Below are 17,503 nucleotides of genomic sequence, written 5' to 3' on the forward strand. Positions count from 1 at the left end.
TATATATATATATAATGACTTTCCAATCTCCAGGTTTCTTTTATCCATAAACAAATTGGAAGACAAGTATAGTAATTATATCTCTGTCTCCAAAATAATTGAAATGATTACTTATGGTGGGTTCATCATGTCCATTAGTTGTATCTTTTGTAGTTATACAAATGTTTGGAACTTTTTAAAATGTTGACTTGTTAGAAATTTAAATGGGGATTTCCTATGGAGTTTATTACTGAAGATAGTCATCTTTTACTTTTATTTATTTGTTTATTTTTATCAATATCCTCATTAGATTTATTGTAAAAGTGGTACATACCCATTAAGGAGATAATTTAAACAATGGAGAGGAAGCCAATCTTAAAGCCCCATGAGGATTCTTGGTGACCCATGGAGGAGCACTCATGTGTGTCTGTCCTGGGGAGTGAGCAAGTGATGGATGACCTAGAATAGGGAGGACAGGAGGGGAAGCAGCCCATGAGCAAGAATCAAAGGGGGCGCCAAGTATACCCAGCCACGTGTGGACATGGCCCCCAATGGACTCTTCCCTGCATGAGGCAGGGTGGAAAGAATATCTTGATGTATCGGTCACATCACGATGCTTCCGGCAGAGATGAATATGATTCTCAAGACCACTTCCAGTACTTACATCATTCAAAGGGTGAACTTCTAGCCAACATTTTCCCTGCGATTTATACAACTTTCAGAATCTTTGACATCTATAAAGAATGGGGGGTCCCTAGCCTAAAACTTAGAAAACCAATAAACTGTTTTTTTTAAAACTGGGAATGGTACCTAGAGCTCAACTGTTGAGTGATTCCCCAGTTCAACTAACACTATTTTTTAAAAATATTTATTTTTTAGTTATAGTTGAACACAATACCTTTATTTATTCATTTTTATATGGAGCTGAGGATCGAACCCAGGACCTTGCACGTGCTAGGCAAGTGCTCTACCACTGAGCCACTTCCCCAGCCTGACAACTGACATTATTTTTAACACTTAGGTTTAAAGTTACCAAGTGGAAAGACATTCAAGTTGGAGATGTCATTCGTCTGAAGAAAAATGACTTTATTCCAGTAAGTGAGCAAGTTCCTTCTCTCTTGTCCCTGCCCGCTCCTGGCTCATGATCAGGTCACCTTGGGGACCCTGTGTGATAGCTGCCTTTTGTTTTGAACAGGCTGACATTCTGCTGCTGTCCAGCTCTGAGCCCAACAGCCTCTGCTATGTGGAGACGGCCGAGCTAGATGGGTGAGTGCGTCTTGGATGAGCCTGTTTCAGAGTCGGCCTTGAGGGCATGGTCATTACTTTCAGATCTGTGCACTCTGGGCAGGGGACCCTGCCATCTGGCTCTGCCTCCGTCACTTGCTGCCAGTCTGATAGTGTCCCCTGTACACTGGCCTCTTTTCCCCACCCTTAGAGTGGACTGCCCACCTTTCCCTACTTCTCAAGGAGACTATGTGCCTGGGCCCCTGGTGAATTGCTGTGGTGTCCAGACAAATGGAAGTAACTGTGAATGTTATTATCTGTTTCAGAGAAAGGAAAAGGTTTTTTAAAGTCTTTGCCATTAGGTAATTTCAAATTCTCCCTTAGTTGCTATCACTTCAGAGAAAATGATATTCTGTTTTGGACTGGTTCTCAATACATTTATTAAGTGCTTAAGAGATCACAGGCACTTTGCCTATTAGCTTATTTGATTTTTTTAATAACCTTATGAGAAGAGCATTATTATTACCTCTACCTTCCCCATGAGGAGACAGAGGCCCAGAGAGGTGAAGTAGCCTGCCCAAGGTCACACAGTAAGTGGCAGTTGGAACCCTGCTCCCTGCGCCCTTTACTCTTCACACCCTAGAGATGCACCTGCCACTTATGGAGAGCTGGAATCATGTCATCGGAAATGAGGTCTTTCCTTCCTCTGTTGAACAGTTCGCTGACATTCAGTCTTAGCAATAATCATCCCACCAGCGAGAGACACTAAAGCTTTACAAAGACATGAAAGAAAACCTAATGGTCAGCTTCCCAATAGCTGAAGATTCCCCTATGGGTGTTTGTTAAATGTGTGAAGGGCTGTGCTCCCTAAGAAAACTGCCTTGCTTTGTGTGTGTGTGTGGTGTGTGTGTGTGTGTGTGTTGCTAGGAATTGAATCCAGGGCTTCCGCATGCTAGACAAACACTCTACCACTGACATATTCTTAACCCTTCTTATCTTGAGGCAGGGTCTTACTAAGTTGCCCAGGCTGGCCTCGAACTTGCAATCCTCCTGCCTCCGCCTGCTGAGTAGCTGGGATTGTAGGTGTGCCCACAGGGTCCAACTCGGCCTTCCTCTTGAGAGCATCTGTCCCCACCTGCTGCCATGTGTCCACACACAGTTAACCTTCCCTTGCACTGGGGATGGGGTATACCAGGTTTGGGGGTGAGGCTGCTACCTTCTTTCCCAAAGAAAAATATTTTTCAGAAACACATGTTTCATTTATTCATTCTAGAAAATGGGCTGACAGAGGCTAAGTAGAATTTCTATAACAAGTTTGTTTTGTATAATCACCTTAGTGCGGATAACATATTAGAAACTACATTTTTTTACAAAACAGTCCATCAGAGCCTGCTGGTGTTAACTAGTTCAATTAGTGAAAAGGAGGCTGTGGGCGGGCCATGTCCTAACTGCCACAATAGCAAACCACAAAGGAGACCAGCACTTCCCAGATTAGGAATTCTTCTCTAGTTCAGGGTATAACCTCCTTCAAACTCAAAGTTCCAAGATGAAAAGAGTTTAAAGATAAAACAAGCTAATTTACTTCCAGGCATGCCTAATGGAACTTTGTGCAATTTTTTTTAATGTTCCTTTTTGAACTCCAAAATATGTTCATTTAATTTTTTTTTTCCTTCTTTCTTTAGAGAAACCAATTTAAAGTTCAAAATGGCGCTGGAAATCACAGACCAGTATCTCCAAAGAGAAGATAACTTAGCAACATTTGATGGTTAGTACAAAAGGCATCTTACTTTGTTTTAAATGTTATTTATTTGATTTGAGTGTCTGTTGAACAAGTCTTTTATATGGGATTATGTGAACCATATCTTTTTTTTTAAGGTTTTATTGAATGTGAAGAACCCAATAACCGACTAGATAAGTTCACAGGAACACTCTTCTGGAGAAAGAGAAGTTTTCCTTTGGATGCTGATAAAATTCTATTACGTGGCTGTGTCATTAGAAATACTGATGTCTGCCATGGACTGGTAATCTTTGCAGGTACTTTCAGAGTTTCTTAGAAAATTAATCAGCTATGAACTATTAAGATTTAAAGTAGGAAATTGCTTTTCTGTCCTTTTCCCCTTGAAGCCAAAGAAAGACTAATTTTATTGACATGCTAGTTAATTGATTTTTCCCAATTGTTGATCCCACTGAATTTTCCATTTTTAGGTGCTGACACTAAGATAATGAAGAACAGTGGGAAAACCAGATTTAAAAGAACTAAAATTGATTACTTGATGAACTACATGGTTTACACGGTATTTATTTTCCATTTCAGTGGATAAGAGGATATACTGCTGTCTTTTGCTCTAATTTTATTGTCTACTTTTCTAATGCAAGGAAATCTCTTTAAATGGGATAGAAATACTCTTGGGCACTCCACACCCTAATGGGAAGTGAGGGTGGAGGGGAAGAGCCTTCCCTTTTTCTTGGAAATGCCACATTTCTAGCAAGAAAATCCTCCAGGAAAGGGAAGTTCTGGTGGTAGGCTCCCCTGAGTCCTTTGGCTGGAGGGAGACCAGTTGAAAAACTAGGGAAATAAGTGGGTAGGGCCGAGCTCCTGAAGTCTTGATTTGATTGCTGTTTGCTTTCCTCTTATCTTGTTGGTTTTGTGCAACATACACCATATAAATCCGATTGTAAGGCAAGGCAAAAGGTGTGTTGAGAGGGTCCTCAAGACCACACCCACCTTGGATGACAGACTGGGAGCACTTGTAGGATTTAGCATATAGTTTTACTAAGGCTCTGCCTTATTACAGCAAAAGGATGCAAGGCAAGATCGGCAAGAGGCATGTGATCCAAAGTCCAGAGGTACAAGCTGTCGAGGGGCCTCTCCCAGCAGAGTCACACACAAGAGACACTGAATTCTCACAGTAACAGTGTTTGACAGCAGTGTGAAATGTTGTCTTCCAGGGAAGCCCATTAGACACTCTTGGCCAGGATTTTTAATATAGGGCTGGGCATGTAGGTGCCATCTGCCTGGCATGCACCAAAATTCCAGACTCTCCAAAGGAAAGCAGGTGGTCAGCATATACTGTGTCGTTTGCACAGTTAGGCAGGAGCCACTTTTATCAGAGAATAAGAAATAAGGGGCCAGGAAAGCCTCCCACAATCTAACTTCCCAGATGCCAGCCCAGGGTGAGCCTTGCAGCAGCACTTTTGGGGAGACCAGTCTTAGGCCTGCTGAATTAATTCTTCTCTGTGTGTAGGGTGGCCCCAAATATCAAGCAGTTCTCCAACTTCCTAAATAAAGTTGTTGTTCAAATACTTAGTCTTACATAAACCTTCAGGACTCATAAAATTAGAATTCTGTAATTGCATCTACCTATTTAAAATCATATAAAAGTAATATGGTGACTTAAAGAACTGCCCTTAACCCTGCTTTCATATGTCATGTAAATTTAACTTGAACTTGGCCCGTTCACCCTCAGTGCCATCATGGTCATGACTAGAGCACCCACAGAGCCCATCATCTCTCCTCTGAGCCAAGTTGTTGTGAGTTATAGCACTTTTGAAATCTGTGCCCAGAAACTTAAATTTGTCCCTGGAAATTTTATCCCCACTCCCAAATACGCAAACCACACTAGGACAGTTGACTTTTTAATTTGTCTCTTAAGTATTTGCTCAACATTTCTGCAACATTATTCTTGTTGTATTGCTTCTTGATCTTGTTTATAATCCTTTATAATCCTTACGATATTGTACTTTCAGGAATAATTACCCAAATACGGGTGGCATTGCCCTGCCTTTCTTTCTTTTCTTTTTTTAATAATTTTCCTTCAGTATTTTCCATAAGTATCCCAATTCAGCATTGTTTGAAGGTGTTTCATGATAGGGCAAGGTATTTTCCCAAACCACATGTTATTATTCAGAGTCAGAGTAATTGGGAGAATGCCTGTAATATAAAGTCTCTAAGAATTTCAATATAAAATACCACCTTCTCTTTTGAAAGATAATTTTGGGGATGAAATCCTTAAGTGTGTAAGGTAGAATAAACCCATCAATCATAACAATCAAATAGACTTTCAGAGCATTCTCATGATACTCTTTTAAGTGCATTATTTTTACAGACTACCAAATTATCTTAAACACAGTGTGGACACGGTTAGTTAACATCTGTGAAGTGCATCAGGTTGGAAATCCATCTTCTCTTTTTTGTGTCTTCTAGATCTTTATTGTTCTCATTCTGCTTTCTGCGGGTCTTGCCATCGGCCATGCTTACTGGGAAGCACAAGTTGGCAATTATTCTTGGTACCTCTACGATGGAGAAAACATCACTCCCTCCTACCGTGGATTCCTGAATTTCTGGGGCTACATCATCGTGCTGAACACCATGGTACCCATCTCTCTGTATGTCAGGTGAGGCTGTCCTGTCCTTGGCCTCTTGCTTTTAGGGAAAACTGTAGTATCTTTTTCCAACTTGGCACATTTGTGTCTAGCAATAATAGTTTCAAAGGTCAAAAGGAATAGGTAAAAAAATAACTTCTATTTCAGAATTGAGGATAAGATGGGGGAAGGAAATGAATGGGCCTACTCTGTGCCAGGTACCTTCTATCCTTACAGATAAGGCCACTGACAGTGGAGGTCAAAGGCTACAATCACTTACTTGGTAAGATTCCTTCTCAGTGAGTTCCAAAGCCTAGGTTTCAAGAAGGGCCTGGGAGAAAGTTAGAGACTTGGAATGTCATGGAAAAACTTGCTTTTCCATTTCACAAGTCTTGCTTCCCTCTTATAGGAGACTTCTTCTTCTTCTTTTTTTGTTTTTAGATGTTGATGGACCTTTATTTTATTCATTTATTTATATGCAGTGCTGAGAATCAAACCCAGTGCCTCTCACATGCTAGGCAAGTGCTCTACCACTGAGCCACAACTCCCCCTCCACCCCTGACCCCCAGCCTTCTTCTTGACATCTGCCACACCCATGCTTACTTGTGGAAGCCACTGACCTTCCCGCTAAGACCTCCTGGTGGAAAAGGTGTCCCGCCTTACTCCACCCTCTCCCAAGGTTCCATTTCTTATCTTAAGGTCAGTTCCAATCCCAACAGAAAGTCAAGGTTGTACCCCTGACAAGTGGCAGTCTTGTCTGGTGCTGTGTCTTCCTGTTTTGCTCTTATTTCCTATCAAATTCATTGTCACTGGCCAGTTGGACTTTAGAGGGGCTACGCCTTGGAATATATTGACAGTGGAGTCAGTTCTTGGTTTCAATCAGTAATAGCCTGGAGGAAATGGACTCACACACACCCCTGTAATTAGATGCATTTATTTTATTCTAATTTTATTATATGTGCGTTTGTTTTGTTTCTAATTTTATTACATGTTCTTTCTGTTGCTCTTTTAATGGGAAATCATGCCCTGGGGCAGGCTTTTGTCCCAGCTACTCTAAAAGAGTCTAAGACAGTGCTCCCTTGTTAAGAGAGCCCTCTGTTATATGGATTATTTTGTACAAAGCTATAAAATAATACCGTATGCAATTTGGCTGGTGTAACTTCTTTATTTCTCTTGGAAATCAAGGTCCTTTTAAAGCATAAATCAAATCAATATGGTATCTCTGTTTTTTCTTCTACTCCCTGGCAGCTTGGGTGTCGTTTAGTATAGAATCATCAAGGCCACAGGATCACACCCAGGGCCCAGTGGGATCTGGTGTTCAGTGCTCCAACCCTACCCCTTGGTCCTGCCCCTTAACCCTGGCTCCTGCCACTCCAGACCCTTGATGCCCTTCCTGCCACAGGACCTTTGTACCTTCTCTTATCTCTGCCTGGTACATTCTTCCCTAGATAGCCTAATGCTGCTTTTTCATTTTCTTCAGGCCTCATCCCCCTGGCCTTTCCTAGTGCTCCCTCTTATGACCAGACCATCTCTTCCCTGTTGCTCTCTATCTCCCCTTCCCCTGCTTTGCTTTAGTGCAGAGAACCCTCAGCACCCAATAAGTACGTGTTTACTGGGTCTCTCATTTGTGTGCCTTCGCAGGTGATAACTTGCTAACAGACTGGGTTTCCTTCTGCTTTGCTTGTGGATATATCCCCTGTATCTAGAATGGTTTTTGGTACCTAGTAGGACATATTTATGGAAGGAGGAAAGGGAGGGAGAGAGAGTTATTTTTCCATCGTTTAACTTGTTATAAAAAGATCCTTTGCTCACTTAACTATTGCTGAATGTATAAATGGCTTCCTTCTAACTGAGATGTGTTTAATTCCTATGGTGCTTTGGTTTCGCTTGTGTTTTTGTACAGTGCCGGGGATCAAACCCAGAGCCTCATTCATGCAAGTGCACTACCACTGAGCTAGGCCCTAGGGCCCCTCTAGTTTCAAAATTGAGATGATTCTTTTTGAATATCTTCTTTTGAACATTCTATAACCTAATAAAATTTAGAAAAAAGTGTCACCTTCACAGTGAGGGATCACATTTTAGGAATTATTTGCCAAAAGACTGTTGCCCTATATGAGAGCACTCAGCAGTCTGTCATCTAGTGGGCCCATGTCCTCTTTGTCCTACAACTGGAGACAGAAATGAATACTGCCATCCCAGTTGTCCCTGGGAATGATGGGGAAACACTGTAAGATGACTGCACCTGAGCACCATCCACAGGGGTCCAGGTCACCTGAGCTGTGCATTTTGAACATGGCACTCCATGGCTGTGGCCTGATGTGCTCAGGAGTGAGTGGGAAGTCATAGTGAGCAGGATGCTTTGAGGAAACCCTACTCATCTAAAGTCAGCTTGACCATGACCTGAAGGACAAAACAATTGGTCAGGAGAGCTCAGAGGCTGAGCACACGGCCACGCATGACTTGTCTCTCTCTCTCTTTTTCTTTTTCTTTTTTTGGTACCAGGGATTGAACTCAGGGGCAGTTGACCACTGAGCCCCATCCCCAGCCCTATTTTGTATATTATTTAGAAACAGGGTCTCACTGAGTTGCTTAGCACCTCACCATTGCTGAGGCTGGCGTTGAACTCGCAATCCTGTTGCCTCAGCCCCCCAAGCCGCTGGGATTACAGATGTGCGCCACCACCACTGGCTATGGCTTGTCTCTTTGAAGATGTCTTAGTTTGTGCAGGCTGCTGCAAAAGAATGCCTTTACCTGAGTAGCTTGTAGACAACAGAAACATACTGCCCACACTTCCGGAGGCTGGGAAATCTAAGATCCAGGGTGGGCACTTTTGGCATCTGATGAAGGCCCAGGCCCACTCTGTGTCATAGAGAGCATCTTCTTGCCACATCCTTAAAGGGCAGAAGAGGCAAGCAAGCTCTTTTATGAGATCACTAATCCCATTCACGAGGGCTTTGCTTTTAGAACCTAATCACTTATGAGAGGCTCTGCCTCAATATTGTGTTGGGGATTGTTTTGACATATGGGTTCTGGGGGCCACCAACATTCAGCCTGTAGCAGTCGATGGCAGGCCTGTGTGCACAAGTGAGGCTAAAATCCACCACTCACAGCTCAGAACTCCACACAGAGTGATCTTTTGTCTTCCTAGTGTGGAAGTAATTCGTCTGGGACAGAGTCACTTTATTAACTGGGACCTGCAGATGTACTATTCTGAGAAGGACACGCCTGCAAAGGCGAGAACCACCACGCTGAATGAGCAGCTCGGCCAGATCCAGTACATCTTCTCTGATAAGACAGGGACACTCACACAGAACATCATGACCTTTAAAAAGTGCTGCATCAACGGGCAAATCTATGGTGAGTGCGAGTGTGAAGGAGGGAGAAAGCCAGACCTTGGCTATTTCCTAAGTGGACTGCGAGCTCAGATGATCTTGTCTACAAGATGATTTCAGAGACATGCTTCTATCTACAAGACGCGGGTGTGTTTGGGGTCTGAAACAGAAGGAATGGTTGGCTGTTGAATTATGGTAGAAGATTCATTTCCTGGGTGCTGCCTAGAGCTGAACCTGCCACCCTAGAGTCACTTGTGCCCTCCCTCTACAGATTGCTGCTGGCACTGGCACCCCAGCTGAGGGCTAGAGGGGCATAATGGACACTGCTGGGAACACACGCCTGGGAGAGGTCAGCAGATGGAAACAGGCACACGTTGCCAGGCACAGAGGCACAAGCCTGTAATCCCACTACTCTGGAGGCCATAGCAGGAGGATCACAATGTCCAGGCCAGTCTGGGCAACTTAGTGAGATTCTGTCTCAAAATGAGAAGGTCTGGGGATGTAGCTCAGTAGCGGAGGTCCTCTGGGTTCAATCCCCAGTAACACACACACACACACACACACACACACAAAGGTACATGTCCCTCAAAAACCCAAACATTGAAATAGCCAACAATTCCACTGCTGGGTATATATTGTAAGAAAGTGAAATCAGAGATTCAAAGAGATATTCGTGCACCCACATTCATAGCAGCTTTATTCACAATAGCCAAACGGTAGAAGCAACTCCAGTGTCCATTGATGGATGAATGGCTAAACAGAATGTGTGTGTGTTTATCTATAATATGTGTGTGTTTACATATACAACATACATATGCATATATATGTACATACATATGTATATGTGTGTATATACATATATACACACACACACACATGTATAGTGGAACATTATGTGTTTCCTTAAAAGGAAGGAAATTCTGATACATGCCACAACGTGGATAAACCCTAAGGTCATCATACTAAATGAAATAAGCCAAAACCAAAAAGGCATATGAGTCCACTTATATGAGGTACTTAGAGTAATCAAATTCATAGGAACAACGTAGAATATTTACTAGGTCACTAGAGAATGGGGGCAGGGTAATAAGAAATTATTGTTTAATGGATACAGTTTTAATTATGCAAGGTAAGCACTCTTCTGGATGGATGTGGTGGTGATGGTTGCACAACAGTGTAAATGTACTTAATGCCACTGAACTGTGCACTTAAAAAGGGTTATAACGTTAAGTTTTATGTGTCTTTCAGCACAACTTTAGTAAAATTGATTTCTAGTTTTCTGAAATATGTCTTACCTTTAAAAGCAACATTAAGGCTAATCCTATATTTAAATAGAATGCTTTTAAATAATTTAAGACAATGTGTTTTGTTTTAAACACAGCACATGAGTATTCTTTCCACTTATGGAAAACTTTATATTGTGAATGTGGTTTCATATGAGTGAGGAAGACTAGGAACCTGGTGGCAGGTATAGCATTTCAAAGGACAAGGCTCAAATCCCAAAAGAACAGAGAGGAACAGGCACTAGTATTTGAAACTCTAGTGGGGGTGGCAAATTATTTCTGCAAAAAGTCACTTAGCATATATTTTAACCTTTGTAGGCCTTATATGGTCTCTATTCTTTATTTTTAATTTTTATCCAACTCTTGAAAAATGTGAAAACTATGTTAACTTCAGAACCATCCATGAATAGGCTGGGGGGGGGGAGCTCTGGACACAAGTAAAGGCGACTTAATTTGTTTTGTCCTGTTTGTTTCTCAGGAGACCATCGAGATGCCTCTCAACACACTCACAGCAAAATAGAGGTGAGTCCTTTAGCATGAGGAACTGCTGGGATGCATATTAGTTTTCTAGAACTGCCTTAACAAATTACCCCAAATTGGGAAGCTTAAGATAACAGAAATTCGTTCTCTAATGGTTCTGGAGGCCATATGCCCAAATAAAGGTTTTGGCAGAGTCAAACTTCCTTGGAAAGTTCTAGGGAGAGTTCTTCTTTCACTTCTCCTAGCTTCTGATAATTGCCAGCAGTTCTTGGTGTTCCCTGGCTTGAAACCCAGGCCTCCAATCTCTGCCTCCATTGACACATTGTGCTCTCCTTGTGTGTCTGTCTCTGTGTGCAGATTTGTCTATCTCATAGGACACCTGTCCTTCCATCCAAATCTCACTTGGCCTCAGCTTGGTTACATTTGCAGGGACCCTATTTCCAAATAAGGTCACATTCATAAGTACCAGCAGTTGGAACGTCTACATATCTATTAATGGGACAAAATTCAACCCACCATAGGATGCTTTTTGTTTTAAGATAGGTGTAAACCTCTTATCACATAAGTCAAGAATGTACTAAAATCCACCAAACATGATTATGGCAGCACATGCCTTAATCCTATACACTTGGGGACTGAGGCAGGAGGATTGCAAGTTTCAAAACCAGCCTCAGCAACTTATTGAGACCCTGTCTCAAAATAAAAAATAAAGAAGGCCAGGCATGGTGGTCCACATCAGGATTCCCAGCTACTTGGGAGGCTAAGGCAGGAGAATTGCAAGTTCAAGGCCAACCTGGGCAAATTAATAAGCCCTCATCTCAAAATTTCAAAAAAAACTTAAAACAGGCTGGGGATGTAGGTCAGTGGTACAGCACTCCTTGGTTCAATCTCCTACTATTACTAAATAAATAAAGCTGGGAATGGGCTAAAATCCAAAATGTTACTTTTACATAATTAAAAACTTGACTTCAAAGAAAAGTTCGTATCAATTTTTAATCCAGATTTTTTTTTTTATCGCCTTTTTGTTTTCTTCTGAATTTCTTTCAGCAAGTTGATTTTAGCTGGAATGCATTTGCTGATGGGAAACTTGCATTTTATGACCATTATCTTATCGAGCAAATCCAGTCAGGGAAAGAACCAGAGGTCCGGCAGTTCTTCTTCTTGCTTGCTGTTTGCCACACGGTCATGGTGGAAAGAATTGATGGTGAGTATTTCTCTGGCATCTCAGACTTTGGAGGCTAGCTTTTTGGTTTGCAGACAACTCATGCTCTGCTTCCCATGCATGTTTAATGGTCTGCATGTAAACTCAAACTGGCACTAGATGGTATATGGAATAACAAAGATTTCTCTGAAGTTTACATCTGATTCACAGTCGTAACTCTGGATGTGTTTATCACTTTGTAAATGAAACTTTATCATTAAAAGTAATGACTGGCTCTTGAATTGGGATAGAATCAAACTCTTTCTACCGTATTACTAATGTATGTTGCCAATGTGAAAATCAGGCCTTATCTGTATTGCAAGTAGACTTTAAACTTGAACAGACTTTTCTACAAAATGATTTCAGAGATCTGTTTTTACTTCCTGGATTCCGATATGTTTTGGGCTTGAACGTATCAGCCAAAGCCTGGATCTCTTTAAGGTCTCTTTCTCATTTGAAAGTGCATTTGCATGGGAACAAGCAAGGCTGAAGTTCATTTTAAAATCCAGTTTGTGCCAACTGTGCTAACAGCATATTCATACAGTATCATGAAAACAAATTGTTTTGTCATATATGGACATAACAAATTATTTAGATACAAATGGACATTGTAGAAAGAGCAAAAGGAATTCTTTTGATATATCTATGGTGGTGCACAGTCTGCCTTCTCTTCATTCATTCACTTTACCCCATTCTCTACGTTTTACTTTAATCACTGCAGTACATAAAAGTCCCTCGGTGAAATTCCTATCTTTGTTTCATATGTAACTGATATAAAATCTCCAGGAAAGGAACAGGCCTAAAAACTTAAATATGTAGAAGCCGTATAGGATATCTTTCAGCAAGTTTCAAAAAGGCCCTTCTCCAAGGTGAATTTAATAGTATAATAAAGTGAGATGTGAGAGTTCAAAGTGGGATGGATCCTGTTAGCAGCGAATGGGGACAGGTGGAAAGAGCTGACGCCAGGTCATGAATTGCCAAAACAGAGGTCAAAGTCTGTTTAAATAGCCAAGCAAATTTTACTTGCACAATAAGAATGAAATATAATTTTAAGCATCCTGCTTCCCTTAGGTTCTGACTCATTAGTAAAACTCTTCTTCTTTTCTTTGAGTGGTGGTAGTATTTTGAGTGCTAACTGGACATTTTAGGCCAATACCCATTAATCTTACAGTTTAATTTTTTCCCACTTGGATGTTACTGGCAGAGCCCTGGACTGTGTGTTCCAGGTGAGCCCGCCCAGTTTTGGGTCCTTCTTGCACACCTGCTTCTTCAGTGTTGCAGTAAGGAGGCTGATGTCCAAAGTCTCTTCCAACATAACATTCTGCTGCTCTTTGTCACACTGACAGCTAAGGTGAAGGCCCATATGTCCTGAGGAGTCCTTCAGTCAGTAAATGATGGGCACTTGATCCAGCCACTGGGAATGAAGACAAGTTAAATTTCTAGGTGCAGGAGGTTAGAGAAGAATGATGGAGATTAAGTTCTTTTTTATTATATATAACATCATCAATGGAAGGAGGAAATCCTTTCATATATGTGGCCACAAACTTCTGACTTCAGCAGTCTGTGTGGCCTGTGTGTTAAAAACATTAAGAGGCCATGTATGGAGACCCTTGCCCTAGTTTTCTGTTACTCTGGAATCAATTAGGGCAACCTGGCAGCTTGAAGTACCTGCTTATAAGCTCCCAATTCTGTAAGTCAGAAGTCTGAGCTTGGCTGTGACCAAGTTCTCTGCTCAGCATCTCACTAAACTCAAGGTGGAGCCATGTTCTCATCTGGATTTCAGTGTCTTCTTCCAAGCTTATGTAGTGGGGGCAAGATTCAGTTCTCTGTGGTTGCAGGACTGAGGTCCCCATTTCCCTGCAGACTATCAGATGGGCTTGCTCTCTACTCCTGGAGGTTGCCCTCAAGTCCTTGCCAAAAGTCCTTGTCGATTGGTCCCCCATCCTCAAAACCAGTGATAGAGACTCTGCCTTACATTGAAACCCTCTCAGGATTCAAATCACTCTCACAAGGCAAAGCCCTTGGCCCTTTAAGGGCTCACCTAATTAGGTTCAGAACCTTTGGATAATCTTCCTATTTTAGGGTCAACAGAGTAGGACCTAAATTAAATTTGCAAAATCCCTTCATAGTAGCCCCTAGGCTAGTGCTTGACTGAATAGCAGCAGAAGGTGTATGTCTGCCATTGGGGTGGGAACCTTGGGCAATGGAAACTCCTTCACCCACAGGCCCTATGAGAGCAGAGTGGGAAAGGCTTGGGAGCCTCTTCTTTGCCTGGAGGTCTTGAATCAGTGAGCAGAGAGCTGGCTCTAGGAGGCCTCAGCCTCACAGTGGGTGTGATATTCTAGAGCAGAGAGACAACAGCCCATGGGGAGGCTGGGGGCATGGATTAGGGTGGGTTCTTGGGCAGGATGAGAAAGTCACAAATATGGGAGACATTTGGTAAATGATTTGAAGGGGATGAGAGGATTGTGGGGAAAGAGACATCTGAAGGTTTTAAGGCTGGTGAGTGGAAGATCTGAGATCCTGTTTTTAGCCAGAAGAAGTGAGGAGATTAGGATAATGAATTTATAAGAGGTGGCAGTTCTGATTTTAGCATTTTTTTAAACATCAATTTCACGATGCACAAATTAGTCTGTAAAAGGGAAGAATGTCTCTCTGGTTGCCTTAAGTGTACAGTAAAGGCATTTGTTAGCTAGGTTTCTTCTTGCAAACATAAGGTTGAAGTTTGGACAGGGTCTTCCTAGTCAGCCCGTCTGTGATTCCATTACAGATCATAATGGAAGGGTTTTCTTTTTTATTTAATGATAAAGATATCAAGGTGTTGGCTCCAGATAGAGTTGCCTTACTCAAGGAAAGTTTGCCATGTTTTATTATTTTGTTTCTTGCTTCTGTGGGAAGCAAGTTTGCTGTCAATATTATGTAAGGTGTCTCGGCGCCGTGAAGGGAAGCACTTTGTTCTCACTGCTGCTTGCTTAGCTCTGAGTAAATAGTTTGCCTCTGGCATTTGTGCATGTTTGTAGAATGGCTGGATTTAGAAAGTACATTTATAACTTCTGGTGTATAACTTTCCAGATGAACAAATAAACAGCCTACAGTGCTATCTTTAATTATTAATTGGAAAATGATTAATGATGCCTTAATTAGAACAAATTATCTGCAGCAGCTTGAGAAGGAAGGAGAATGGGCAGGGCAGTTTAGTTCTATGTCATCGCCCTGGAGCAGCCTGCCCTGCCAAGCAGACTGAGGTGGGAAGAACTGCCCATGTGCCCATGGTATGCATCTGGTCACCCTGTGTTGGAAAACTAAATACTCTTTTCCATAAAAATTCCTCCGGCTATGTTGCTTTGAAGCAGAATAATTAGGAAAGAAAATAGAAAATCTTGGGTAGGCAAAGTATTTTTTTTTTAACTTTTTAACTGCAGTATAATGTGTATATAGAGTCATGCCCATGGCTATCCACAGCTTATAGCCTTTTATGGGCACCCAGACTTATTTTAAAAAACGGTATAACTAATTAGAACAAAGAAAATATATAAACTATCAACCCAGAAATCCCTTTCGTATTCCTTAAAGTTATTATCCCTCCAGGAAAATGATCTCCTAACTTTGAATATCAGGGATTAGCATTGTCAGTTTTTCAGATTACGTGAGCAGAATCTGTGCTCTTTAGTGTCTGGCTTCTTTTACCCAGGATTGTGAAATGTATCCTTGTCCCCTGTGAATAGAAAGCAGTTTCCCACTATTTAATTCTTAAAAATAAAGAAACTGATCAGAGGGACAAAGTTGTTTTTTTTTTTTTTATGAGACTATAGCTGTGGTGAAATAAATACACTCTTTTAAAAGTGGGATCAATGGGCATGACCCTCTTGAAAAATAAATTAGTAATACGGGCTTTCAAATAATAAATGTAGGGCTGGAGGTGTAGCTCAGAAGCAGAGCACTTGCCTAGAAGGCATGAGGCCTGGATTTCATCCCCAGTCCACCAAAGGAAGAAAGAAAGAAAAAAATCAATGTTCTTTAGCTCAATGGTTTCACTACTATGAACCAGTCCTTAAAAAAAAACAGAGACAGAAAATATTTGCACACACATGCACAATAGTTATTACAATGTTTTTTTTTTTTCTTTTTTTTTGGTACCAGGGATTGAACCCAGGGGCACTTAATCACTGGGCCACATTCCCAGCCCTTTTTTTATAGTTTATTTAGAGAAAGAGTCTCACTAAATTGCTGAGCCTGGCTTTTAATTTGTGATCCTCCTGCCTCAGCCTCTGGAACCAGCATGTGCCACTGTGCCCTGTTTACGATGTTATTTTTGAGAGCCAAAGTTTTTGGAAATAAAACTAAGTGCCAATAAGGGGAAAATGGCAACGTGTTCACATTCATTAAAAGATTGTTTATGAAGACTCTTTAAAGATATGACAACTTGCTTAAATATAACATTAAAATAACCAGGTTGTGAATATCTACCCAGCATGATAGAAACTATTCCAGGAATAGGCGTTTTTCAAAGACTGAATGTCATGATAAAATGTCGATAGCGTTTTCTTCTGGGTAGCAGAATTATGGGAATGCCCCCTCTTCTTGGCTAGTTGTTTTATTTCTGGTTTCTATTACCACTTACAATTCAAAACAATAGTTCCAAATTTAACAAGTTTTAATTTTGGTGTGATCCTTGGGAGCCCAGGGCTGGTGTCTTGGGAATGTGTTCAGCTGTGCAAAGGCACCTCAGTGGGGGGCATTTAGTTTTACAGCTTTTCTGGTTTTCTCTCCTTCCCTTGTTAGGTCAGATCAACTACCAGGCGGCTTCTCCCGACGAGGGCGCCCTGGTCAATGCCGCCAGGAACTTCGGCTTTGCCTTCCTCGCCAGGACGCAGAACACCATCACCATCAGCGAGCTGGGCACCGAGAGGACCTACAGTGTTCTTGCCATTTTAGACTTCAACAGCGACCGGAAGCGAATGTCTATCATTGGTAGGTCCACCGCGAGTGGCTGGACGCAGTGTCGTCTTTGCCCGTTTTATTTGGTGACGCCAGGATAAGGCAGGTAATGAGAGGACCATTTTGGCTCCTGGAAGATTCCTACAGACTTTCCGAAAGGGGTGTTGTTTCTCTACACTTCACCACGTCACTGTGCCAAGGGGCGGCGACGGTGCATCTGCACCTGGCAGAGGCTGGGGCTGTTCTCCACCGCAGGGGCTGCTGAAGGGCGGTGGAGCCGCTGCCCGCCCAGCTGCAGGCTGTGGGCAGCTTACACACCTCTCTTCTGAGCGAGGCTGTGCTAATGAATCAAAATCGCACCTCTAGGCCACCAAGTGGAGCTGAGGATTGCTTCCTAATTTTTTTTTCCAGTTAATAATTTGAAAGGATTTCAAATTTACAGAAAAAAATTCAAGGATGGTTTAAAGGACTGTTGTGTACTGTTTAATATTCACCAGTTGTTTATATATTAGTATCCTTTGAATCATTTGAGAATAGGTTACAGACCCAATGCCTCTTTCCTCCAAATAGGTTAATAAGTCTTTTTTAAGAACAGGAGTCTGCCTCCTCCACCGTGCCTCTCTCTGTCTCTCTGTGTATGTCTCCGTGTGTATGAATGATGGAAATCTGAGAATTTAACCTGATACAGCATTATCATCTAATAC

At 41.9% G+C, this 17,503-nt stretch overlaps 1 protein-coding gene across 2 annotated transcripts in view; it reads left to right on the top strand.

The window, feature by feature from the left end:
* Atp8b1 (ATPase phospholipid transporting 8B1) overlaps positions 1-17,503 on the top strand; it is a 115,693-nt gene that overhangs the window by 76,051 nt on the left and 22,139 nt on the right. For both annotated transcript variants that reach the window (XM_048806158.1, XM_015482352.2), the window contains exons 7-16: positions 1,001-1,073; positions 1,175-1,245; positions 2,886-2,968; positions 3,079-3,237; positions 3,409-3,497; positions 5,408-5,598; positions 8,714-8,922; positions 10,659-10,702; positions 11,708-11,864; positions 16,644-16,832. In XM_048806158.1, coding sequence (XP_048662115.1) covers positions 1,001-1,073; positions 1,175-1,245; positions 2,886-2,968; positions 3,079-3,237; positions 3,409-3,497; positions 5,408-5,598; positions 8,714-8,922; positions 10,659-10,702; positions 11,708-11,864; positions 16,644-16,832 — 1,265 coding nt within the window. The remainder of the gene's footprint in view (positions 1-1,000; positions 1,074-1,174; positions 1,246-2,885; positions 2,969-3,078; positions 3,238-3,408; positions 3,498-5,407; positions 5,599-8,713; positions 8,923-10,658; positions 10,703-11,707; positions 11,865-16,643; positions 16,833-17,503) is intronic.

The sequence above is a fragment of the Marmota marmota genome, unplaced genomic scaffold (assembly GCF_001458135.2).
Source record: "Marmota marmota marmota unplaced genomic scaffold, marMar, whole genome shotgun sequence".
Taxonomy (NCBI): domain Eukaryota; kingdom Metazoa; phylum Chordata; class Mammalia; order Rodentia; family Sciuridae; genus Marmota; species Marmota marmota.